Here is a 25,970-nt window from a genome sequence, read left to right on the forward strand (position 1 = left end):
AATAATAAATTAATTATTTGAGAGGAGTAAATCTTAGTAAAAGTTTCTTTCCAATAAAGCAGACACCAGATGGTCTGTAATAACTATGTGTGCTTACCCTACTCTCAAGTTATATAACTTTTCCACAAATCCCAGTATTTGAGAAAATAGATAGTTTTTCTTAGCTTGTAACCTTTCATTCTAGCATGGTCAGAGGAAAAAAATATGTAATCAATTTAAAGATAAACATTGGTTTATTTTTCTTCACCAAAAGAAATGTGATTATGGTTAAAGCACATATAACTCTTATAATCCAAACAGAGTAATCAAGTATCCTTAGAGATTAAGTCATTTTGTGTTTTTTGGTGGGTACGGGTGGGGAGGTGGAAAGGCAGACACTTGTATTTGCAAGCCACAGTGCTAAATGTTAAGAATATAGAGATGAATAAAACATAATCGTTGCTCTTGAGGAGTTTATGATTAGGCAAGGATTTGTAGAAAACCAGAGATAAGGTAAGATGCTTTAGCTGAGGACTGAAAGATTTAAAAAGTCAAGAAGATTTTTAAAAAGCTAGGAAAAGCATTTCAGGCAGAATATAAACAGTGTGATCAGTATGATCAAAGGCTCTGATCAAGAACTCAGAGTTATAAAACAGGTAAAAATGTGTATAGGAAAAAAGACTGTAACTCTGGAGACAAAGCATGGAGGGGACAAAGAAGAGGGAAAAGGGAAGTTGGGCACGTCACTAAGGCAGTAGAAAACGGTCTGAGTAAGAGAATGACATGTTCAATGTGCATCACTAATAAACTACTTTAGCTGCAGTGAGGAGAAATGGAATCTGAAGAAGGCAAAGCTGGAGGCAAAGTTATTGCTAATATCAAGGCAAGAGGTCACAAGGGTCTAAAACAGAAGTGTAGAAATTAGCAGGAAAAAGGTGAGATAGACTGAAGAACTATTTAGGAGATGAAACGTGCCTAAACTTGGTAGTTGATTAGATGTAGGAGATGAGAAAGAAACAGGAAGTTAAGACCACTGCCAGGTTTATAGCATGGGAATTGGGAACATGGCAATATCAGAAACAGCAAATGAAAATAAGGAAAGAGGACACATTACAGATGACATTCAGGGACTGGGAAAGAAGGAGAAAAAGCTAGAAATGTTGATCCAAATGGCTATGTCTACCTGCCAGATGGAGGTATAAATTAGTCGGGGCTAGAGACATAGATTTGAATAATCAGATTTGAAACACCCTTGTAAGGGTAGTTCAGACTCAAAAGTATACAAGATGCCCAAGGAAAATATGTAGAGAAAGAACAATAGGACAAGGATGAAATCCTGGAGAATACCAATTATCACAGAGGTGAAAAGAGAAGGAATATATAGACATTTGTGAAAGAGCAATTATAAATATATGATAGAGACTGCCAGTGCCCATTAGTATTTGTGTGCCTCTCTTCTTCCCTAAGAGTACTGCTAAACTACGTATCTCAGCCTTTGCAGTTAGATAAAGCCATTTTAAAATATTCTGTCCAAAGATCTATGGGCAGAAGTAATATATGCACTTCTAGGCCTGGTTTCTGAAACTTCTTCCATGATCCTCTAGGCTTTCTCATTCTTTAAGGAAGACTTCGAAGTCACAAACAGGATGGTAGCATCACCTTTACAGGAAAAGACAAGTCTCTGAATGTCTCTAAGGAGCTGCACTTAGGACAGACACTGTAGGAAATATCAATATTTTGGGTCAGAGGTCTAAACCCTGAAAAACCTACATGGTTTGCACCACACACAAAAAAGCTGTAATTCCTTTCTAGTATTTCATATAAAAAAGTTGTGGCCAGGCGCGGTGGCTCAGATCTGTAATCCCAGCACTTTGGGAGGCTGAGGCGGGCAGATCACCTGAGGTCAGGAGTTCGAGACCAGCCTGGCCAACATGGTGAAACCCTGTCTCTATTTAAAAATACAAAAATTAGCTGGGTGTGGTGGCAGGCACCTTAATCCCAGCTACTTGGGAGGCAGAGGCAGGAGAATTGTTTGAACCTGGGTGGCGCAGGTTGTAGTGAGCCGAGATTGAGCTATTGCACTCAAGCCTAGGGGACAAGAGTGAGACTTCTCTCAAAAAAAAAAAAAAAAGTTGTATGTGTCCAGATTTGAAATTAAGTATCAAAATGATAATTAAATTAAAACTTCATAATGACCTAGGCTAGGAATAAATACTAGAATTTCAATAAAGTATTTTCATGAACATCATGAAAACATCTATTTAATCCAATAAAAGCTTCCGTGTTTTAAAATTGTATATTATTTCTGACTCTCTAAGTTTACAAAGCAGATTTATAAGTTTATCAGTGACTACAAGTCCTTCTTAAAGCAGATTGGGACATTTCTTCTGAAATTTTGAGTGCTATCAAAAGTTATCACCTGTGTTTCATACAGTTCATATAAATTGTACTTCTTGAAAATTTCAAAAATAAAAAAGTAGTTACTAAAGGAAAAGTTTATGCATGTATGCCAAATCTTTGAAGAACAAAGGACTTTTGAAGTGCAGAGAAAATGAGAGAACTAATACTCAGCAATTTATCTAGCAAGATATGTTTCCAAAGAACTTAAAATAGAGCCTAAGTTACATAGAAAATCTAAATATTTAAAACAGAGTTTTATTCATTAATCACTATTCCAAATCATAACATAGGTTTTTAAAATGCATGAAAACAAGTAACATGAACACTCTTATATCTTAATCAAATCAATTTGTTTAAATTATAGGTTATAAATAAAACCAATCCTAGCAAACCATTTCAAGGAAGTTTTTCATTGTCTCCAATAGAGTCAGGATACCATATTTATATTTAAAAATGTATTTTGTAGAGTACATATAAGTACATGCATGTATTATACATGCATAGTATTCTTTTAAAAGTATCAATATTCAAGTATCAGAATTTAATAAAATATTATTCATATAAAACCAAATTTAATTTTTGATTTAGAAGGAAATCAAGATAGTAAACTGTCATAAAATTTTACATCTAAACACAAGCTATCCAAGGACCTATTCTCCCACTAGATTCCCATCGCCAGAAAGTGAATATTTAATAAGTCAATGAATAAACTGGTTTATTCTGTAGAAGGCATACACACTTAATAGATGTGATTCAACCACATGTACAAATAGGAAATATGACTAGTCAATTAGCTTACTCAGTTTCTTACATATAAAATATAGTTAGCTTACATGTAAAATATGTAATCTTACATATAAAATCTGACATATAAAATATATAAAATCTTACATATAAAATATAGTTAGCTATACTTAAAAATTTCACTTGAAAAAACACTTAGGATAAATTATTTTCTTCTCTAAATATAGGAATCAACTTACAAGGCCAGGAAAGATATATTGCTCTTTTCATTACTCTTTTCCTCATTAACGGGCATGCTCTAAGTACTCGGCACTAGTATGTTATGCACTAGTATGTTAAATGTTGCCTTGTCATCAGGGTATATAAAAAAATTGAAAATGCAGACAAAAAATAAATTTCATGCTCTTGCTTCATTTCATGGAAGACTTAGAAGCCACACACTTAAGACAGCACCATCACTTTTATGAAAGGAGTCCAATTCCTCAATGCCACCATGGAGCTAAGCCTAAACACTGTATGGAACATCTACATTTTCGGTCATAAAGCACAATAAATGTCCTGAAACTCAAGGAAGTTATAATGTAGAACATAGCTGAAGCAGTGCATCTGTGTTATAGTACTGTCTTCCTGGAGGAAACATCTCTAGAGTGAGCCAGGAAGCCCTCAAAGTGATGATGGAATTTGGGGTTGCAATCAAGTTCACTGTTTAAAAACCTCTCCTAGAAAGCCAAGAAACTAGGATCAAATCCTTGCTATTCCACTAATTAACTTGTGGAGTTGAGAGTAAACAATTAGACATTTCTAAGTCTAGTTTTCCTCATCTGTAAACAGCCAATCGTTGATTAAGTAAAAGGGGCTGGCCAATTTAGGCACTCAATACATGTTTGCTTTCAACCTCCCACCCACCCACTACTCTACAAGTAGAGTTTGTAGGCACAAATTCTAAAATCTACCAAAAAGAAAGTTACTGCATTATATTTGTGTATACATGGTTTTTACAACATCTATATGTTGGGGTTTTTTTCCTGCTCTATCTGGAAAAAAATTAGTTTAAGCCTTGCTTATAAGAAAAAAGAAGCTAAAGTAAATAAGTCCTGGACAAGAATACATATATTCTCAGTTTGTTTTCTGTAAGTCAGATGTTTAGAAATAGCAATATATTTTCCTGTAAAAACAAGTTTTAAGATTCTCAAGCCAGTTTATTTAAATATAGCCAAAATATATACCTAATTTGTGTTATATAACCATCAGCATTTAGAACAAAGAATTCATTGAAATATATATCCAGAGTTCTAGGTTGGGAAGATCTTGGGAGAAATAACTCCCACAAAAATTCCAGGAGCTAGAAAACTGGGACTTACTTTCACCAGCCATGACTAATTTCACCCACCAGGACGTGACACTAAAACACTGCCTACTTTCCTGTACCGCTCCCATCCCAAACCCCAAACTACAAACTCCAAACGCATGTTCATGCGATAATCCCTTAGGACAAGGATGGAAATAGAGGTGACAGAGGAGAGGAAGGCAAGAAACTTAGATGTGCCTGAAGAGTGATTTTTTAAAAGTCGATGCACTGGGGTGTGTCCATGGAATGAAGAGGGGTTTCCTGTCTTATTTCTCTCTTGTATATGCTGAAAAAACAAAGCAGAGTGAGGGTCAAGGACTAGGTGGAGAAAGCAAGGCTGATCATGGAAGTTTTTCTACAGTTACTTCTGTGAAAGTAACCATAATTTGAAATTGGATTAAATATTCCCTTCCCCTACTCCTTCTCATTGCTGTACTAGTATTACAAAAGAAGCTGTGAGAAACAACTAAAAGAGTTCATTGCATTGAGGCAGGGTGATAATGGACCACTGGAAATGAGGTGGGAAGTCACATCCCAAAGGCGATGGTAGTGACTGAGAAAATAAGAAAGTATATTTAATCCTTCTACTCTGAGTTCTTTAACGACAGGTTTCATTTCCTGCCCAACTTTGCACCCTTGGTGCCTGGAAATATGGCACACAGTAGGTGGTCAATAAATGTGTCAAATGAATGAATAAATATAACTGTAGTGGATGCTGTATTCCTCATCCAGATCCCCCATCATAACTGAGGGCTTATTTTCCTAGCTATTGGGAGTATTGCTGGCAGACAGCCCTCAGCTGTCAGCCCTCTTTGGGAATTACCTAGGGAATAGGAGCCATTTCGGCCCAAGATCATACTCCTTCCCGGGGCAGCTTGCATCTAATGATTGGGGATATAAATGTCCAGCTCCTCTCACCCCACTTGAGACAACTCTGAGGGACCATCCCAGCTTCAGAGCTCTCTGTGTGGGTTACTGAAACTGTATCACAGTCCAGCTTCTCCCATGGAAATCTGGCTTTCTTCCTTTACATGGCATTGGTCCCAAGAGGCCTGCCTAGTAAATCTGCTGTGCTCAAATTTCCATTTCAGAGTGTCTGCTTTCAGGGAAATTCAACCTGAAACAATAGTCCAAAAGAGGATCTAGATTTAAACCAACTAAGGAAAGGTATCTGATTTCATATTAAAGGTCAGTAAATATAAAAAGGCTTTATTAAGGCTAAGGAATTAACTTTGTTTTCTAGCAATGTATTTCCATTTTAGCTACTTTAAGTAATCAACAGACCTAGAGTACTTTGAGGACTGCTTCAAAAAAGACCACCTGTTTTACTACCATGTAGGCAATTAATGATAAACCGTACCAAATTCAATTTATCTAACTTAAAAGAATGCAAAGAAAGAAACATTATGAATTTAGTGTTAACATGGTGTAAAGCATTGCAGAGAACAGAGCTGCTTTTCCTGGGGATGTTAATCTACGTCTGACTTGATAAGGAATTGTTTCTCCACTAAAAGCTACTAAATACATTAAGCACTGTACTTTTCATTATGATTAAGATAGTTAGAAATGCAATGCTTATATAAAAGTCACTTTTAAAATATGAAGAGTTACAAATGACCAGATCTACTTAATGTACAACTGAATAAAAAAGAAATAAATGAATAAGTAACAACACCATTTGCTTCATCTGGATACAGCTCCATATGTACTTAAACTATTTTGGGTTCAAATATTACCTTAACCTTGTAAGAATGCTTGAGGTTTAACCATTAAATTGAGGTTCAAGAACTATTTCAAGCATATAAGTATGCTTTTTAAAAATATTTTTTTAGAAGACTACTTGCCAAATTGCTACATAGCATGATTAGCACTAACCATGCTTTCTAATGCCACTCTGTAACTCTTGCTTACAACTAAAATCTGAGGGTTTTGCCAGAGTATACAGATACCAATATCAAGCTTTACTATAGAGGTGAAATGAGTGGACCATATATGGAAAAAGTCTGAATCTCTACTTCCTGGAATATGGCCCAAAAGGCACTTAGCAGATGTTTTATACTGGATTAGTGATTATTAATTCTATCTGTATATATTTCAGAAAACATACTTGGATTTGAATCATCTGCTCTGTGGAAATTCAAGAAGCAGGCTGAGTGACACTGAACACACGCATGCCCTTTGCCATATTACCTCATCATTATACTCTTCTTATTTTCCTTCAATAATACAAACATTAACTATGTAATATTTCTTGCAGAGACAGGATTTAGAAATCACAAGAGGATACTTATCAAAGAAAATGGAAACAACAGGGTGCTGAGAAAACCTGGTACCAGTACAAATGCACACAAAACATTTAAAACAAAATTAGTATCAGCGTTGCTATAATTACATTCCACCAAATGTTTCATTAATTTAACCCTCAGCTTTCTTATGTTAACATAAAAGCAATCACTCAGTACCCATCTTTACCTAACACTGCTTTTACTTCATCTCCTGCATATATTTCTTGCTATTTGTTTCCTATTGTAAGAAAACACAGGCTGGATGCAGTGTGGCTCACACCTGTAATCCCAGCACTTTGGGAGTCCAAGGGGGTGGATCACTTGAGCCCAGGAGTTTGAGACCAGCATGGGCAACATGACAAAACCCCATCTCCACTAAAAATACAAAATGTAGCTGGACATGGTGGCGCACACCTGTAGTCCCAGCTTCTCGGGAGGCTAGGGTGGGAGAATCACCTGAACTTGAAAGGTGGAGGTTGCAGTGAGCCAGTATCATGCCACTGCACTCCAGCCTAGGCAACAGAGCAAGACTCTGTCTCAAAAAAAAAAAAAAAGAAAAAAGAAATGCATTAAAAATTAGAATTACTATTAGTTCCATATATAACAGCATAATCTTTAATCTCTTGCCCAAATAAAATTAAATTAGCTTTATGAGTCATTTTATTTTTACATTTTTTTAAAAAGATGGTTAGTCTGCATTTCATTATTTAAAAGGCCAGTTTCCTGATCCTTTTTCAACTACAGAGAGTCATCTCTTAAAATTTATGCTATGTGGAAAGTCTGAGATGTATCATGCCTTTGTCAGCTTACCATGAACACTTCCTAATGTAATATCCCCAGCAGCAGAAGACAGAAATGATGATTCTGTATAAAGATACTTGGCTTTCAGCAAACCATCTTCAGTAGATATAGTAACAGAACTTCCCTGCAGTTTATCTATGGTAACAGCCTAGTAAGAGAAATACTAATTAGTTCATTATAAAACAAAGACTGGTAAAAAGCCAAAATGTTACCTGTGGAATTAGCGGGTAACTACATAAAATGTTACTACCTAGTACACAATCACTTTATTGACTGTGATTCCCTACCTCTAATTACGAGATTCTGAGCAATAGTGCATTCTCTGTAGAATATGGAATAGATCCAATATATTCCCCCATTGACTTACATCTCCTTTAATTTCTCTTAATAATGTTTTATATGTCCTATATAAAATTCTTAATCTTTTATTAGATTTATTCCTTTTACATATTTTTAAGTGCTATTGTACAAGGTATCTTTTAAAATTTCATTTTATCCTTATTAACTTTGTATTTGATCTTAATCCAACAACTTGACTAAACTCACTAATCCTAATAATTTATCTGTACTTTAAAAAATTATATATGTGTTACTATACTGTCTACAAGTGATGGCTTCATTTCCTCCCTTCCAATCCTTATATTAATACTTTTTTTCCTGCTTTTTCCTTCTTTTTCTTGCCTTAACCATCTGTCTCAGGCCCCCAATTCAACAGTGAATAGCAGCTAGCAGAAGCAATGGGATAGCAGGCATCCTTGTCTTATTCCTGTTCTCAAAAGAAAAGTTTACAACATTTCACCATTAAGCATGATGTTTGCTATAGATATTTTTAAAATGATTTTTATCAGATTAAGGACATTCCCTTCTATTTCAACTTTGTTTTATTGTTTTTGCTATTTAAATCATGAATAGGTTTTGAATTTTAGCACATACTTTATCTGATTCTATTGATTTATCATGATTTCTCTCTGTTAGTACATTAATGTAGTGAATATTCTATTATTTCTAGAACTTTTCCACTTGACCTCTAATAAGGCAGTAGCTTTCCACCAAACTAAACGGAAGGAATTTAAATTTACCTATTTAATGACAGAACAAAAAGTAGATTTAAAAATCAGTACCTTCCTGACAGAGGTATTGCTATAAATTTTCTTTTCTACATGAAAAGAAAAATTTTTCATTTAGTTATTATGAATATACATAAATACACATACGTAGTTCTTACAAATAATGAAAATCAAGTTTTAAGGAAGTACTGGGGCTTTGTAGCCCAGACTGAGAGGAAAACTGACAACTATGTCATCGATTCACCAAATAGTCAGACAAAATGGGTTTCTATGTTCTTTGTTAAGTTATAAAACTAAACTTAGACACTAAAATTAATACAATTTAAAAACAGCCATGTAGAATAATGATGCTATTATTTATAGTGCTCATTTGATTCTCACAATCTTGTTAAGTGGACAAAGCAAATATCACCATCCTGTTTGCTGAATAATGAAACAGTCTCAGGGAAGCTAACTGGTAGGTCTAGAACTGGTCAAGTTATCTTTCCTGTGAATCCTTTACCTTTGTCATCATCATCGTGGTAAGCATTACATTAGACTTAGCTATGGGCCAGATGTTGTTTTAAGTACGTTACCTGTATTAACTCATTTAATCCTCTTAATAGAAGATTTTTTGAGTTAGTTCTATTACTATTATCCAATTTTCCAAAAAACTGAGACACACAAAGGTTAAGTAATTTGTCCAGTTATAGAGCTTAGTGAATGGTGGAGCCAGAATTCAAACACAGGTGGTTTGGCTCTCAATGTATTCTGTGCTCTTAACCAATTCACTATGTTTGTCTCTCAAATATCCAAATCACATTTCTATGAAAGTTGTATATTAAAAGTTAATAGATTTCACAAGTATTTTATGTTTTATAAAAACTACAAACTTAGAATTATACATTAAAAATCAATACTATACATAATAAAAATAGAAAAAAACACCTAGACTGATTCTTTTTTTTTTTTTTTTTTTTTTGAGACGGAGTCTTGCTCTGTCACCCAGGCTGGAGTGCAGTGGCCGGATCTCAGCTCACTGCAAGCTCCGCCTCCCGGGTTTACGCCATTCTCCTGCCTCAGCCTCCCGAGTAGCTGGGACTACAGGCACCCGCCACCTCGCCCGGCTATTTTTTTGTATTTTTTAGTAGAGACGGGGTTTCATCGTGTTAGCTGGGATCGTCTCTCAATCTCCTGACCTCGTGATCCGCCCATCTCGGCCTCCCAAAGTGCTGGGATTACAGGCTTGAGCCACCGCGCCCGGCCTAGACTGATTCTTTAGTACATAACAAAACTCAATCAAGAAATAAAATTGTATAATAGCAAGTAAAATACATGAATATTCAATAAGCCATAAACATTGGAACAAATAAATAACTGAGAGGAAACAGTAGCCAAGATATTCAAAGTAGCAAATGATTAAGATTTTAAATTCTTTAATACTTATATTTTATTATAAATGTTACAATATTCTAGTAACTTATTTCAATAACATTAGCCATCATTTACTGAGTTTGAAGGGGCTGTAAACTTGTCTAATTTCCCTCTTGCACCAAGACCACAGCAATCTAAAAAGTAAAACTAAATGCCATCTCAAAAAAGCTGCAGTATAAGGCCACACAGTGTCTTTCAACACTTTCCTAGTTTAATTTACACAGTATTTTTAAATGTTTAGGTTTGAACAACCTCCCACGGGGTCTGAGAGAAAGGTGATGGAAGATAAAACAACAGAAACAATTACTGTTATAATCTACCTTGTTTAATTATGCCAATAATAATCTACATATAAAATATGCTCATAACTCCTCCCCACCAATTATCTGAAAATAAAGCTGACTATGGAATTTAGCAAATTTGTAGGAAGGTGAAGGAAGATAAAACAACAGAAACAATTACTGTTATAATCTATCTTGTTTAATTATGCCAACAATAATCTACATATACAATATGCTCACAACTCTTCTCCACCAATTATCTGAAAATAAAGCCGACTATAGAATTTAGCAAATTTATAGGAAACAAAAAGACTCTTGCAAATTGTGTAAATGTAAAATAAAAGGAAACTTTTTCTCAAAGATATATTATCAATCACATATTTTAAATGACAATTTATAATGCCAAAATTATACCTTTACTCTTAATACTATGCTAAATGACCAAAGGCTACAAAAGGAGTTGATTAAAAAATACAAACTATCTTTCTATAACAACTAAAATCCCAATAGCTGCTAAAAACAAAAAAGCTCTGAGAGAGCAATAAAGCTATCTAATGGTGCCACCTTGTGGAAAATACCGAAGAAAGCTGAGTTTTGAAACACCCCTCAACTTGCCTAAGGGCGAAGTAAAAAGGTCTTAGAAAATACTCAAATAAACCTAACACAAGAAAAATCCAATCCAGTTACTGGTGATATTACTTAATGATCTATTTTAATCTATGATCATAAAAATAAAAGTCTTTTCAGAACTAGAGTTAAATAGTAAGCATTTAAGTTTTTATTGATTAGGAACTAAGTAACTGTCAAAAGTATTAAACCACAAACTAAAACTTAAGTTGTATATTATTTAATCACTTCAATTTCAAATTTGAATTTACTTATGAACTAAAATGCATTAAAAAGGGAATGTTATGCTACGAACTTTGTAGAACCTACCCACTTGGTGAGCCAAATGGAAGCAAAGTTGCAATTAGTAAAAAAAAAAAAAAAAAAGAAAGTTGCAATCTTACACTTTTATCTGATGCATGAATATCTATATTTCCATAAACTGTTCCCAGACAGATCACTTTGCCTCCTTTTGTTTGAACATGCAATTTTTGACCCTGAAAGACAAATTAAAAAATACATATAGTGAAAAAGAGAGTAAGTTTGACTTACACTAGTGAAATATTTTCAACATTTCTGTATTAATACTGACAAAGCAACAAAAGAATAATAAGGAATGATATAGAAACTCACTGCTTCGAATAATGACATCAACTGGAAAAAAATGTCAACTGCTATTAAAGGGGTTAAATAAGCCACCTGGACTCAAAGGGAAAAACAAGAGATACTTGGGTATTCTGGTAGCTTCACTGAAGAAGGACTTGGGAATCAAAAATCACTGTGACCAGCTAACTAAATAAATCACTGTGACCAACTAACTAAATATCCACAGTGATGAAGATGACAATAATAATCATTGTTACTGTTCATCATTAATAACAATAATAGTTATCACTTACTTGGCATTTTCTCTGCACCAGATACCATGTTAGCTACTTCACATGAACTATCATTTAATCCTCATGACAAACCAGAGAGAGAAGTATTACATTTTCCCCATTTTACAGAGGAAGAATACCAAGATTCAGAAAGGTAAATCACTTTATCAGGGTGACACAGGGAAAAAAACCCAAAACCGAAAGTAACAATTAGAATCAAGCTCTGTACGATTCCAAAGCCAACATGCTTAAGGCTGGAGTGGTCTGAAGGACAGAATACACTTAGGGTAACAGCCCACTTAAACCTTCTAGCGCAACACATCCCAGAAACTAAGTAAAAGTGCCTCCGAGCACAAAACAGCAGTCACAAGCCAGTTAGCCTATTCTGCAAGACAGAAGACAAAAGTATGTGTGTGTCAGTGACTTGGTTTTGGACATGGAAACTATGGCAAACACTACTATTGGCTCACCAAAATCCATTTTTTTCCAAAGTAAAACAGTATAGCTTGACCCATGGCAAGACCACATTTTCCAGCTTCCTTTACCTCTTATGTGTTGTTAAGCTCTTACTAAGGGAACGTAAGTGGAAATGCTATATGCCATTTCCAGGTTGGTGCTTTTAGAACAAGTTGTGCCTTCTCTGTGCTCTTCTCATTCCACCAAGTGGGTCCAGAGAATAACAAGGCTCTAAAAGATGGCAGAGCCGGAAGATGGAAGGAACCTGGAATCACTGAATGAAAAAGACCCACCCACACACCTGGACACAAGTAAGAAATAAACTCATAATATATATGAGCCATTAGATGTTTGGTCTGTTGTTGTTTTTTGTTTTTGTTTTGAGATGGAGTCTCGCTCTGTTGCCCGGAATGGAGTGCAGTGGCGTGATCTCAGCTCACTGCAAGCTCCGCCTCACGGGTTCAAGCGATTCTCCTGCCTCAGCCTCCCACGTAGCTGGGACTACAGGCACCTACCACCATGTCCGGCTAATTTTTTGTATTTTTAGTAGAGATGGGGTTTCACCATGTTGGCCAGGATGGTCTCGATCTCCTGACCTCGTGATCCTCCCACCTCGGTCTCCCAAAGTGCTGGGATTACAGGCATGAGCCACTGCACCCGGCCTAGCCTGTTTTTTTTTTGTTAGTTTATTTTCCCTTAATCATTATATATGTCTTTAGTTTTGTTACAGTTATAAAGAGATAATAGGTAAATAGCAGAAGCTGCAGAGGGAAAAAAATAGCAAAGGAAACTCACCACTATCATCAGCAACTGCAGAGAAATATCTAAAAAGCAGGGAGACAAAAACTCAAAACAACTATATGGCTTCTAGTTGCTTTACTTAGGAGGAAAAATAGTAAAACCTTAGGTAAAATAGCCCAGGAGTAAATTTCAGAAAATTTAGTGAAGAGGGCAAAATTACTCATTCTTAAAAAGATCTTGGCTGGGGTGCAGTGGTTCATACCTGTAATCTCAGAATTTTGAGACACTAAAGTGGGAGGATCACTTCAGGCCAGGAGTTTGAGACCAGCCTGGGCAATATAACAAGAACCTTTCTCTTTAAAAAAAAAGAAAAAAAAAGCCAGGCATGGTGGCACATGCTTGTATTTCCCAGCTATTTGGGAGGATCACTTGAGCCCAGATGTTTGAGGATTCAGTGAGCTAGGATCGTGCTACTGCACTCTGGCCTGGGCAACACATGAAGACCCTGTCTCTTTAAAAAAAAAAAAAAAAAAAAAAAAAAAAAAAGGTCTGTATTATAGCACAGTTAACTATGTTATGTCCAGAGACATGAGTCTGAAGTCAAATTATATTTAATATACTCCTTATCAAATATGCGATAAGCCTTTGAAAAGACTATCCCCAAAGCACTTGTTGTTTTTATTTTTTAATTACTTTTATGTACAGAAAACTCAACAGTGTACACTTAACCCAGTTTCGTAGCAAGTTCTTTAGCCTTTGTCTTTTCGAGCTTGGCAATGTGAGCCACAGACTTGGGACCCAGGACATTGCCGCCCCAGTGACGGTGGACCTCGTTGTATCTGTCATTGTAATTCGTCCCAATAGCTTCCACCAGCTTAGCCAAAGCTCCTTTGTCTTCCGAGTTAACCTGTGTGAAGTCAACAATGGTATAGGTCTTCCTGTGAACTAGACATCCCAGTATTGCCTTCCCCTTGATAATGCAGCAAGGGGCCCCCATTTTATGACATAGGACGGGCAGGAAAACAATCAGCTCGATGGGATCCATGTTGTGCGCAATCACCACCAGCTGAGCTTTCTTGTTATCCACCAATGTGGTGACGGTGTTAACTCCTGCTCGAAAGACAGGTGGTCTCTCAGTGGGGAGGTCCCTTTGGCCGCAACTTTCTTCTTGGCCCTGGCCAACAGCCTCTGCTTCTTCTCTTGCTTTGTATCTGGTCTGTATTTGTGGGCCAGCTTAAGCAGCTGAGTAGCTGTTTGGCCGTCTAGGGCCTAGGTGAACTGGTTAATCGCAGGAGGCACTTTCATCTGCTTATAGAGGATGGCTCTCTGCCGCTGCAACCTGATATAGCGAGGCCATTTCACAAAGCAGGTGAGGTATCTTTTGGGCTGGATGTCCTGTCCAATGCCAAAATTCTTAGGCCTTTGCTCAAACAGGGGATTCACTGATTTCTTGGCCTCCTGCTTCTTCACAAAAGCAGGGGCCAGAGCCAACTTCTTCCCCTTGGCCTTCTTTCCTTTCGGCATCTTGGGCGACAGCAGGAGCACACTTGTTGTTTTAAGTCAAGAACTCTTAACCAAGCTCACATGAACTTACAAAATTATAAGCAAAACTTCATAGATATGTGCATTTTTTTCTTAAGGAGATAATTATTAGATTTTCTAAGAGGTCTAAGGTTCAAAAATAATAAGAGCTACTGTTATAATTTAAAGCTCATGTAATTCCCAAAAAAATGTGAAATTGATTATAAAATGTTTAAAAACATAAAACCAAATAGTTAAATGTTTAAATAAATCAGAAATTATTTAGAAAACAAATTACACTGCATTTAAAAACTACAAATGTGTGACATTCAATTAGTTAAGGGTCTGTTGCCTAAAAAGTTCACTTATCGGCCAGGCGCGGTGGCTCAAGCCTGTAATCCCAGCACTTTGGGAGGCCGAGACGGGCGGATCACGAGGTCAGGAGATCGAGACCATCCTGGCTAACACGGTGAAACCCCGTCTCTACTAAAAATACAAAAAACTAGCCGGGCGAGGTGGCGGGCGCCTGTAGTCCCAGCTACTCCGGAGGCTGAGGCAGGAGAATGGCGCAAACCCGGGAGGCGGAGCTTGCAGTGAGCTGAGATCCGGCCACTGCACTCCAGCCCGGGCTACAGAGCAAGACTCCGTCTCAAAAAAAAAAAAAAAAAAAAAAAAAAAAAAAAAAAAAAAAAAGTTCACTTATCTTATTCTTTTTTTTTTTTTTTTTTTTGAGACAGAGTCTTGGTCTGTCGCCCAGGCTGGAGTGCAGTGGCGCAATCTCGGCTCGCTGCAAGCTCCGCCTCCCGGGTTTGCGCCATTCTCCTGCCTCAGCCTCCTGAGTAGCTGGGACTACAGGCGCCCGCCACCGCGCCCGGCTAATTTTTTCTATTTTTAGTAGAGACGGGGTTTCACCATGGTCTCGATCTCCTGACCTTGTGATCCACCCGCCTCGGCCTCCCAAAGTGCTGGGATTACAGGCGTGAGCCACCGCGCCCGGCACTTATCTTATTCTTAAGGATGCTGCACAAATGTGGTCTTACCATATGTTTTGCCTGGACAATAAAGAAAGGCGGAAAGAGCATGAGCTTGGAAATCAGAACGACCCAAGGTCAAATCCCAGCTCAATTTTTTTATCTATGTGAACGCAAGTGAGTTCCTCAATCTCTTGGTGCCTTCTAGTTTCTTGCTTCATAAAATGGAGAAAATTCAAGCATTAAATGAAGGTTTAGCTAAGATTCCTGGTACATAATAAGGACTTATTAACAGTAGTTATTATTATTGCTATAAAAATTTTATTATGTAGGGCCGGGCATGGTGGCTCACACCCGTAATCCTAGAACTTTGGGAGGCCAAGGTGGGCAGATCATGTGAGGACAGGAGTTCAAGACTAACCCTGGCCAACATGCCTGGTCAAAATTAGCCGAGCATGATGGCAGGTGCCTGTAATCCCAGCCACTGGGGAAGCTGTGGCTGGGATAATCACTGGAACCCAGGAGGAGGAGGTTGCAGTGAGCTGAGATCGTGCCATTGCACTCCAGTCTGGGCAACAGAGGGAGACTCTATCTCAAAAAAAAAATTTTTTTTATTAGGTAGATCAACTATATTTCAAGTCCTTAAGTTAATGAAAGAGAAACATATTAACAGGTGATCACTAATTCAAGGTAATGATATTGTATGATACTTAAAACTTAAACCAGATATTTTACCAAAGTGTTCTCATTTGTGAATTGAAGTTAGTTAAATCCTATGATCTCAATGATAATTCTCTTAACCCTTGGTATATCATTAGTATCCACAAGCCTAATTTTTCATGAATTTCTTGTTTTGAGCTATTTTATTTGTAAGAACTGATATTTTATGATTTCTGTTATTTCTTGGGAGGTCTTTCAAGAACAAATAGAAAATGTACTTACTTTTAAAAAAATAGAACAAAACTCATTCTAACCTGTAATTACCATTATCGGTCCACTGGACTCTTATAAATCTAAAATACATTATGGGATAATAGTGTTCTTATTTCATTTATTGTATTTTTTTGCTAATTCATCATCCTAGGAGTTATTTCATCATTATTCATAAATTATTCCCAAATATGTTTTTTAAAAACACTAAAATAATAAGAAAACAGAAGAATGATGGACTTGCATAAAGCAATCATTCTCAACTGGAGATGATTTTATCTCCAGAAGACATTTGGCAATGTCTGGAGACATTTTCCCTTGTCACAACTGAGGAGCATGCTACTGGCATCTAAAAGGTAGAGGCCAAAGATGATGCTAAACATCCTATACTGCACAGGACAGGCCCCCACAACAAAGAATTACCTGGCTGAAAAGGTTTATAGTGCCAAGGCTAAGAAACCATTTCTAATTTTATGCCTACAATGGCATAAAAGAAGAAAATCAACAGAGAAAGATCTTTCAGAACTATCAGATTAATCAAAACATAAATGCAGAGACAGCAGTATACTAGATTCTAATTTTGATCGTGAAATTGGAAATCTCAAACTCTTGAGTCTTCAGAGGACAAGTCTAGATTAGTTTTCTGAAACTTAAGTATCAACGACTGAACAAAATATTTCTAAGGACAAAAAAGAATTATGATATCCTTACCCAGTTAGTCATTCAACATGAAGACCTTATTGCACAATGTTTTACAACAAGAATCTGAACCAACTCATTGTGCTAAAAGGACTTGTGATGGTAATGTGAATCTTTTATGATATTTGTGCCACTAAATTTATTTGAAATGATTCACATGTGGACAGATGCTGATAGCAGATACGCAAATAAAGGTGGATGAAAGAAAAAAATGTAAAAATTAAAAATGCATCAAATTATTAATTCTAACTAGTGTTTAGAAATCTAAAAATGAAAATATTTTGCAATTATGAAGCAAAGATGACTGACTTCAACAAAACTGCATGCTTTCAAAGTTCACAAAAGTATCAAGTTTTGACTATGCAAATGCAAGAAGCACTAAGAGTAACGATAAGCTAGTACCTATCAGAGAGGTATTTCAAACTATTTACAACTGACACCAGTCTAATTTTTAAAAAATTAAATATAGGTCAGGCATGGTGACTAACACCTGTAATCCCAGCACTTTATGAGCCCAGGGCAGGAGGATCAATTGAGTCCATGAGTTCAAGACCAGCCTGGGCAATACAGTGAGAGCCTGTCTCTACAAAAAAACATTTTAAAAAAATTAGGCAGGCATAGTGGCGCCCACCTGTGGTCTCAGCTACCTGGGAGGCTGAGGTGGGAAGATCGCTTGAGCCTAGGGGGTTGAGGTTACAGTGAGCCAAGATCACACACTGCATTCCAGCCTGGGTGACAGAGTGAGACCCTGTCTCAAAAAAAATTAAAAAATAAAAAAAAAATTAATTACAGCCAGACGCAGTGGCTCATGCCTGTAATCCCAGCACTTTGAGAGGCTGAGGCGGGCGGATCACGAGGTCAGGAGATCAAGACCATCCTGGCCAACATGGTGAAACCCCATCTCTACTAAATATACAAAACGTAACTGAGTATGGTGGCACATGCCTGTAATCCCAGCTACTCAGGAGGCTGAGGCAGGAGAATTGCTTGTACCAGGGAGTCAGAGGTTGCAGTGAGCCAAGATTGCACCACTGCACTCCAGCCTGGCAATGGAGTAAGACTCCATCTCAAAAAAAAAAAAAAAAAGTTAATTACAAAACAAGATGAATCATATGTTACTTTGCACAAATAACTACTTAATCCTTAAGTAATGAGCTACCTAGTACATTAAAAATGTGATTAAAGTAATCTAATATTTAAGCACATTTACAGTGCATAAAGATTCTGCCTTACTCTTTAATAAAATAGAAGAAAATCATTCATGGAAACTAAAATTTCTTTAGTAAGATTTCAGAATACTAGGAAAATACTATTAGTATCACTGTACACTTTGAAATTAAATGAAAAAGAAATTTGAGGCAAAACCTCAAAACTGCTATAACCTCTGTACTTTACTAGAACTGATTTCAAGACAAAATGTTTGCCAAGGACTTTCTGAGAGATGAATAAATGACAATGTTCTGAAAAATAGAAGAATCTCTTGAGTTTGATAGTACGATTCATAGCTTAAGGATTTTAAAAAAATAACAGTGAAATAAAATTAGAAAAATGCTATACCTTAACAGACTGCAAGACGCTAGTCCCATGCTCTGTTTCAATTTTGCAATTATCACACTCAATACTTTGAACTTTTACACAGCCAGACCCTGATGACTTGATATCTAAACCTAGAAGTCAAAAAAGAAGAAAGCACGTTAGTACTGCAATTTATAAGCTCCAAAGCATTTTAGTACCCCCAGAAATCCAACTCCTCAGTTATGTCCATAATATTGCCGAATCCTGGAAAGGGCATACTCTAAAGGTAAGGGGTCTTCTATCATGGCAACGGGACCAAATACAATAGCCTTTCTGCCAGTTTTTAGAAACAGAGCAGTTATTTCTACTGGCCTAAATCATCTAAAGAGAACTAACATAGATGGGAAGTAAAGGAGACTGCAATTCTGGTAAGTACTCCTGTGAAAGACTGTAGAAGCCTCTTGCCCAGTATATATGATCATGACTTAGGTTTTCAAATCCTATGTCTAACCTTTCATACCTAGAAAATGAAAATATTATCATGCAGCTATATCACAAGGTATTTGAAGTAATTTTTTAAAAATGGGAACAACTTTGGAAAACCTAATATATACTATTAAAACTACAAGATCAGGCCATGAGCAGTGGTTCATGCCTGTAATACTAGCACTTTGGGAGGCCAAGGAAGGAAGATTACCTGAAGCCCAGGAGTTCAAGACCAGCCTGGGCAATGTGGCAAAACTCCATTTCTACCAAAAAATAAAAATATTAGCTGGGCATGGTAGCATACACCGTAGTCCCAGCTACTCAGGAGGCGGAGGTGAGAAGGTCACTTAAAACCGTGAAGTCGAGACTGCAGTGGGCCATGATTGTGCCCCTGTACTCCAGCCTGCGTGAAAGAGTGAGAGAGATGCAGTCTCAAAAACAAACCCCCACAAGATTGTGGACAAATGGAAGTGGTATATGAAGAAAGTTTGGAAAATAAGGAATCACAAATGCCATCCTTGGCTGTCTATTTAAGATGTAACTGCAGGCATCTCTGTATACAAATTTTAAAAATTAAAAACACTGATATTTAATTTGGAATTAACATAAATATTGATGATTTCTCTTAAAGTAGACAAGACCCACCCCCGCCCCACTGGATTCCTGAAACCACAGATAGTACCAAATCCTATATATTCTATGTTTTTTCCTATATACATATCAATGACCAAGTTTAATTTATAAACTAGGCATAGTAAGAGATGAGCAACAATAATAGAGCAATTATAACAATATACTGTAATAAGTTATATTACTGTGATCTGCCAAAATATCTTAATATTTTCCTACAACAGTTGAGGCAGGTAACAAACTGAGAAAGCCAAACGGTGGATAAGGGAGGACTACAGTATCTGCTATTTGGTGCAACTGTAAGCATTATAAAAGATGATCTTAAAAATGCTAAATGCTATTATTATTATCATCATCATCAATATCTTCCTTCAGTTGCAGGAAGAATAACAGTCTGGGGAGCCCTTCCTAGAAAAGTGTGTGTACACAGTGGCTTGCCATTTAGGAAATAACGCAGAACCCAAAAACCTAGGAAAGGTTATTTTGCAGGCATTATTATTGAAGTTTCCTAGGCAGGCTTACTATGTGTTTTTCTTCAAAGCTTGTTACTCATGGAAAACTTAGGCCAAAAAGAATGGAAACATAACAGTAAGAAGCTGGGTGCCTGTCTCAAACCAAATACTCAAACCAGGTGATAAACGGAACATCCTATTGACAGGGCTGTTTTGGGACACACCCCCAGGCTGTGAGTAAGGGGAAATGTAGATGGACTGCCATACCATTGAATGAATTGTCAAGAAACTTCAACCTTGAAAAATAAGCCAGTTTGCTAATGACAACAGGATAAAGGAGAACACAAGCGGCTCCAGAAATATAATTTGACCTGGATTATACCAAATCATGTTTCCATTCGATGTATAAAATTTCTATAACAAATTTTTAGTTAGGCAACCTAATTTTTAAATACTACTCGGATACTCAAGAATAGAACAGAGGAAAAGGTGCATTTCCGAAGGTGCCAACTGTAAATTAGGTTTAGAAAGCCAGGACCAATGAAAAGTGCAAGTCGACCAAATTTAGTAAGTTCACTGTGCGTGCCCTGGGACCCAAACCCGTTTTCACTTCATTTCACTTGCCAAACTTCAGGGGCGCGTTCACCTCCACGAACGCCTGGGGGTCGATAGTGTCAGACAAAATGGCCATCTCCTCCAGAGCCTCGTCGTACTTCACCTGCAGGCCGTCCAGGCCCCGCGCGCTGCCCTCCACGCCACACACCGCGACCAGCACGCGGTCGCCATCCGGGTAGGTGAGGGGGTCCAAGGGCCTCACGGCCAGGTGGCACGGGAGCCGCGCCCGCAGCCGACCGAACGGGCTCACCTGCAGCGTCCACTCCTTTAGAGTCCGGCGCGCCGGGCCAGGCGGAGGGACCTCAGCCTCCGATCCGGGCCAGGGCTTGCCCCGACCTGAGCCGTACGGCCTGGCTTGGCAAGCCCAGGAAGCCCAGCGCCCAGCGCCAGCCCACAATCGGACCTGACGGAGACAGAGACGGAGGCAGCCAAGCTCCCAACCTGAGCAGGGGGCAAGCATGGCGCGCCCCTCTCTCCAGTCCTTAGAACACTTCAGCTACAGGGAGGGTCACTTGCCACGGCCAATCGACTTGGCCACTATGCCGCCTCAAGTCAAATAGGAGATGTCTGTCAGGGTTTGCTGAAGCAAGAGGGAGCCGGTTCGCTTGACTAGGCAATTTAAACATCAGCCACGCAAGCCCCAGAGGCAAGTTGCAATTTGAAAGCTGTAAACTCTGACCCGGACTCCTAGCCTACGCCCGCCCCTTTCGCTAAGGCGGACGGGATAGGTAGTTGTAAAGGGGTGGAACATCGCAGAGCTCTCGCATCTTAGAAACCACATATCCCAGGAGGCAATGCGCAGGGGAGCGCGGGTAAAAGGGCATGTGTTAGACTCCCTGGGAAAGGCGGGCGCCCTTTGCCTCAAGACCATTGGCTATTGGAGGGGCGGTACATAGGAGTCCAACTGGCCAATGGAAAGCACGAAAGGGGCAACGTGGGTAAAGCTGCGCGGTCACCTTGGATACCAAGGACGCGACTTCTTGTTTGGCGAGGGTGGAGCTTCGAAGTGAGACCCAGGAGGCCAAATCCCAAAAAGCCTAAAATAAGGATCAGGACCAAGGGAAGGGGTAAGAAACTGCGCTTTTTAAGATGACAACTAGGTGCAAACTAGGAGTAACCTCTGTGGGTGTCAAGACCCATGCTTCACTAACCTAGTGCAGGCGTCTCCAGGGGATAGAGAATGCCTTGGCAAGAGAGTAAAGAGCCTTTACTCTTGGTGCTTTTTGAGGGAATTGCCTCTTTGGAAGTGTATTCCCTCCTATATTTCAAATATAGGAATAGAGTACTGGCTCCTTCCTGACCCTAAGTGACCTTACTCTTTGGGTTTTAATTTGCTCACTTTAAAAATGAAGATAATAATACTTGCCTTGCCTTGCCTCAAAGGGTTTTTGTAAGGATCAAGTAAGAAAATGGATGGGAACGTGGTGCACAGTCTACAAAATTACCGTGTAAAGTACTGCATTTTTATTTCAACGTACTTAACATTGATTCTGAGTTACCAAGAAAATTATGAGAGATCAGAACTTGTTTTGAAAATAGCATTGATCTCTTTGACTACAAATGATCCTCAGTTTTAGAGTGTTTAAAAACAAAACAAAAAAAAGACACAAAAAAGGGAGTTACCATGGTGCGGTGGAAAGAACAGGGACAAGGGTCAGATTATTTTCCTGGCTCTGCCACTGCTTCATCTGTGTCACCTAGACCTGTTTCTTTAGTTTTAAAATGAAGAAAGATGGTTCTCAATGACCCTACAAGGGGTGTGTGTGTGTGTGTGTGTGTGTGTGTGTGTGTGTGTTTACCTTGTATAATTCTATGGGAAGTAAAGTAATGGGAACAGAAAGACTTATTTTCTTCTTTCCTGCCTGGTTTCTCTCTCCCCTTCTGTGCCGCTACTTCCTCCTAAAATTTATTCCCTAAATTATTTAGCCAAGACACCTGCAAACACTAACGTTTCATAAAATGCAAGTGCCTTAAAAAATTGAAGCTCTTGCCCAAGTACAATGACTAGAATTCCTGGGGCAATCGTGATAGACAGACTGGGCTAACGCCCTCCTGGGTACAAGTCTCAGGTACTCTGCCAGCCACTATCTTTTTAAAAATTCAGTGTTTTCTTAAGTTATCATTGCCTCTTTTCTGTCTTTCTAGTCCTTCTTCCCTCCTCATTCCTCCTTCAGTGAGGACTGACTCATTATAGGTGCTAGCTCAGGTTCAGCAAGGGCCCACTGCAATAGTTCTATTCTTGCCTTTGTGTTTCATTGGTTATAATTATTCAAAATAATCTTCAAACTATTTTTTAGTGAAAACTGACAGGTGTAACTTTGAAAAGAAATTTGAAAAAGGCACTGGTTTAAGGAAGTTGAGAATGTACTCAAATTTTCTGTAGAGGCACTAGACATTTTTAGATTAAATATTAATTCTTAATAGATAATTCTGTTTATATGGTAATTTTTCCTTTTCTGAGACAAACTAAGTTAATGGAATTGGCAACTGAACTATAATTTTCTATGTAGCATAATCATTATTTTACTTTTTCAAAAAACAAATAGAATTGATTGAAAATTGACTTTTCTGATCACATGAGGTTGAAAATGGAGAAAATTATTATTAAGATTGATATAAAATATTTAAAGTTATGGACATTTAAAAACAGTATAATGAGTATCAAATCTGTCCACATATAAACAGTGATTAATAAAAGTTATATCTTCCATCTATATGACATAGTTGTCAAACCATGTTCACATGCATCATCTCACTGCATCCTCGCTAATTAAGTGGGAAATTATTCTCCTCATACTATAGATGAGGAAACAGATTCAGAAACATTAAGATTAAGCAATTAGAAGATCTGGCCCTTTTATCACTCTACCAAAATGTCCTTCTATTTTCCTGACACCTTTGAAGAAAAAATGAAATTATTCACCTCATAAGTAGAAAATTATATACAACTTTTTTCTCCTTATTTAGAGTTTGTTTCTAAGATATTTTCACATCTTAGTTTTAAAAAGTCATTTCTGTGGTCATGAACATATACTTCTGGTAGGAGTGTTAAGTTAGTACAAAATTTTTAGAGTTCAATTCAGCAATAAGCATGAAAAACTTTTTCCATGACTCAGAAATTGTACTTTTGGGAATGTAAGCATAAAATTAGGGATACTCAAGAAATTACATTTTATAGGGTTACTTGTAAAAGAAAATAATTGCATCAATTTAAATGCTCCCTGGCCAGGTGCAGTGGCTCATACCTGTAATTTCAGCACTTTGGGAGGCTGAGATGGGTGGATCACCTGAGGTCAGGAGTTCAAGACCAGCCTGGCCAACATGGTGAAACTCTGTCTCTACTAAAAATTAAAAAAATTTGCTGGGCATGGTGACGGATGCCTGTAATCCCGGCTACTCAGGAGGCTGAGACAGGAGAATTGCTTGAACGCAGGAGGTGGAGGTTGCAGTGAGCCACAATCACACCACTGCACTCCAACCTGGGCAGCAAGAGTGAAACTGTCTCAAAAAAAAAAGTTAAATGCTCCCAAATAAGAGAGTATTACATGAATTATTATATATCTGATATATTATGCAACAATTTAAACATTATATCTTGATATGGGAAATATTCCATATATAAAGTGACAAGAATAGATACAAAATTGCATGTACAGTATGATCCCAATTGTGTAATAATAATAATAAATTTAACATAGAATTATACTTTACAGAAACAATTCCAGAGGGATATATACTACTTGATAACAGTGGTTATCTTTAAGCAGTGATATGATGAGTGGTTACTGCAATTTTTTGTGTGTTATCAATAGTGAAAATATATTACATTTATATAAGAAAACAATTTTAAAGCATTTCTTCGCATATATTGTTTCCTAAAACTGGCTCAAATAATCAGATGGGCAGAGGATTTCTTACCATCTAGATGTAAATGTCAATTAATATTTTATTAAATGATTTATGTTCAAAAAATGGACAGCAGAGGTCATGAGAGAGTTTTCAGAAGAAAAGGTAACCAAAACAAAGAATTCAGAGAAAAGCCATAAGAATTTAACTTTCTGATTTATAAACTATTTTAAAAATATATCTTATGACTTCTATTATTCTTGTGAAATATTAATAAACTCAACAATCTTAACTAATAACTATCAACATTGAGAAGTATTTAATGAATATATATAGGTACTAATTCTATTTGAAATCTCTATGTGAAACTGCAAATAGACACAGTTTTATTTCTTCCTTTCTAATCTGTATGGCTTTTCTGTTCTAGTGTTATTGCACTGGCTAAGACTGCCACTACAATATTGAGTTGGAGTGGCAAAAGCAGAAATCCTTTATTTATTTCCTATTTATGAGGGAAAACATTGGGTATTTCAACAACAATTAGGAAGTTAGCTGTAGATTTTTAAAAGATGCCCTTTAGCAAGTTAAGGAAGTTTAATTTCTAATTTGCTTAGACTTTTTATCATGAGTGAGTGCTGCATTTTGTCAAATGCTTTTTCTATATCTATGAAGATGAGCATATGGTTTTTCTTCTAATTTATTGATGTGGTGTATTACAGTGATTGTTCTTCAAGTGTTTCATTCCCTCAATAAACTACATTTGATCATGTTATTGTCAGGGAGCTTTGGGATGTCAATTTCCTGGCCAGAAACCTTTGTGACCACAGCACCTTTGCCCAAATTCTTGTTCTGCATCCAGGAAGAATAAGGTACGCAGACAAGTGAAGGGTGAACAAGACGAAGATGAGCTTTATTAAGTGTTACAAGAGCTCAGAGGAGACCCACAGTGGGTAGCTCCTCTCTGTAGGAAGATCATCTGTCCAGTGTTCAGTTCTCATTAGAGAGGAGGCCCTGAAGAGGGTAGCCCCTCTCTGCTACTGGTTGTCCGGTTGTTTGCAGCTCTCAGTGGAGAGCAGGCCCTGGATAAGGTGGTTCCTCTCTGCCCGCAGGTTGTCTCTGAAGCTCTCAGCAGAGAGGGTAGCTCCTTTCTGCAGCTGGTCCTTACATAATGCCTCCACCCTTTTCATCCTCTGGCCAGCTTCTGCCCTGCTCTGGCTGAGCCTAGGGCTTTTATGGACCTCAGAGGAGAGGAAGTACATGCTGATTGGTCCGTGGGTAGCCATGGGCTGCTGGAAGAGGCCCCATG

The 25,970-nt window shown here is 37.6% G+C and overlaps 2 protein-coding genes across 4 annotated transcripts in view; one reads left to right on the forward strand and one right to left on the reverse strand.

The window, feature by feature from the left end:
• The window catches only part of LOC105475357 (family with sequence similarity 185 member A), a 168,302-nt gene extending 146,874 nt beyond the window's left edge, over nt 1-21,428 (reverse strand). For all 3 annotated transcript variants that reach the window (XM_071093985.1, XM_071093986.1, XM_011730543.3), the window contains exons 1-4: nt 20,828-21,428; nt 18,678-18,787; nt 11,329-11,421; nt 7,567-7,705 (exon numbers count right to left, since the gene is read on the reverse strand). In XM_071093985.1, the coding sequence (XP_070950086.1) occupies nt 7,567-7,705; nt 11,329-11,421; nt 18,678-18,787; nt 20,828-21,278 (793 nt within the window). In that variant the 5' untranslated portion in view covers nt 21,279-21,428. The remainder of the gene's footprint in view (nt 1-7,566; nt 7,706-11,328; nt 11,422-18,677; nt 18,788-20,827) is intronic.
• A 270-nt stretch (nt 21,429-21,698) lies between these two features.
• The window catches only part of LOC105475354 (coiled-coil domain containing 146), a 191,171-nt gene continuing 186,899 nt past the window's right edge, over nt 21,699-25,970 (forward strand). Inside the window, exon 1 of the mRNA XM_011730535.3 lies at nt 21,699-21,885. The gene's annotated coding sequence lies outside the window, so the exon portion shown is untranslated. The remainder of the gene's footprint in view (nt 21,886-25,970) is intronic.

Source organism: Macaca nemestrina, chromosome 4 (assembly GCF_043159975.1).
Source record: "Macaca nemestrina isolate mMacNem1 chromosome 4, mMacNem.hap1, whole genome shotgun sequence".
Classification (NCBI taxonomy): domain Eukaryota; kingdom Metazoa; phylum Chordata; class Mammalia; order Primates; family Cercopithecidae; genus Macaca; species Macaca nemestrina.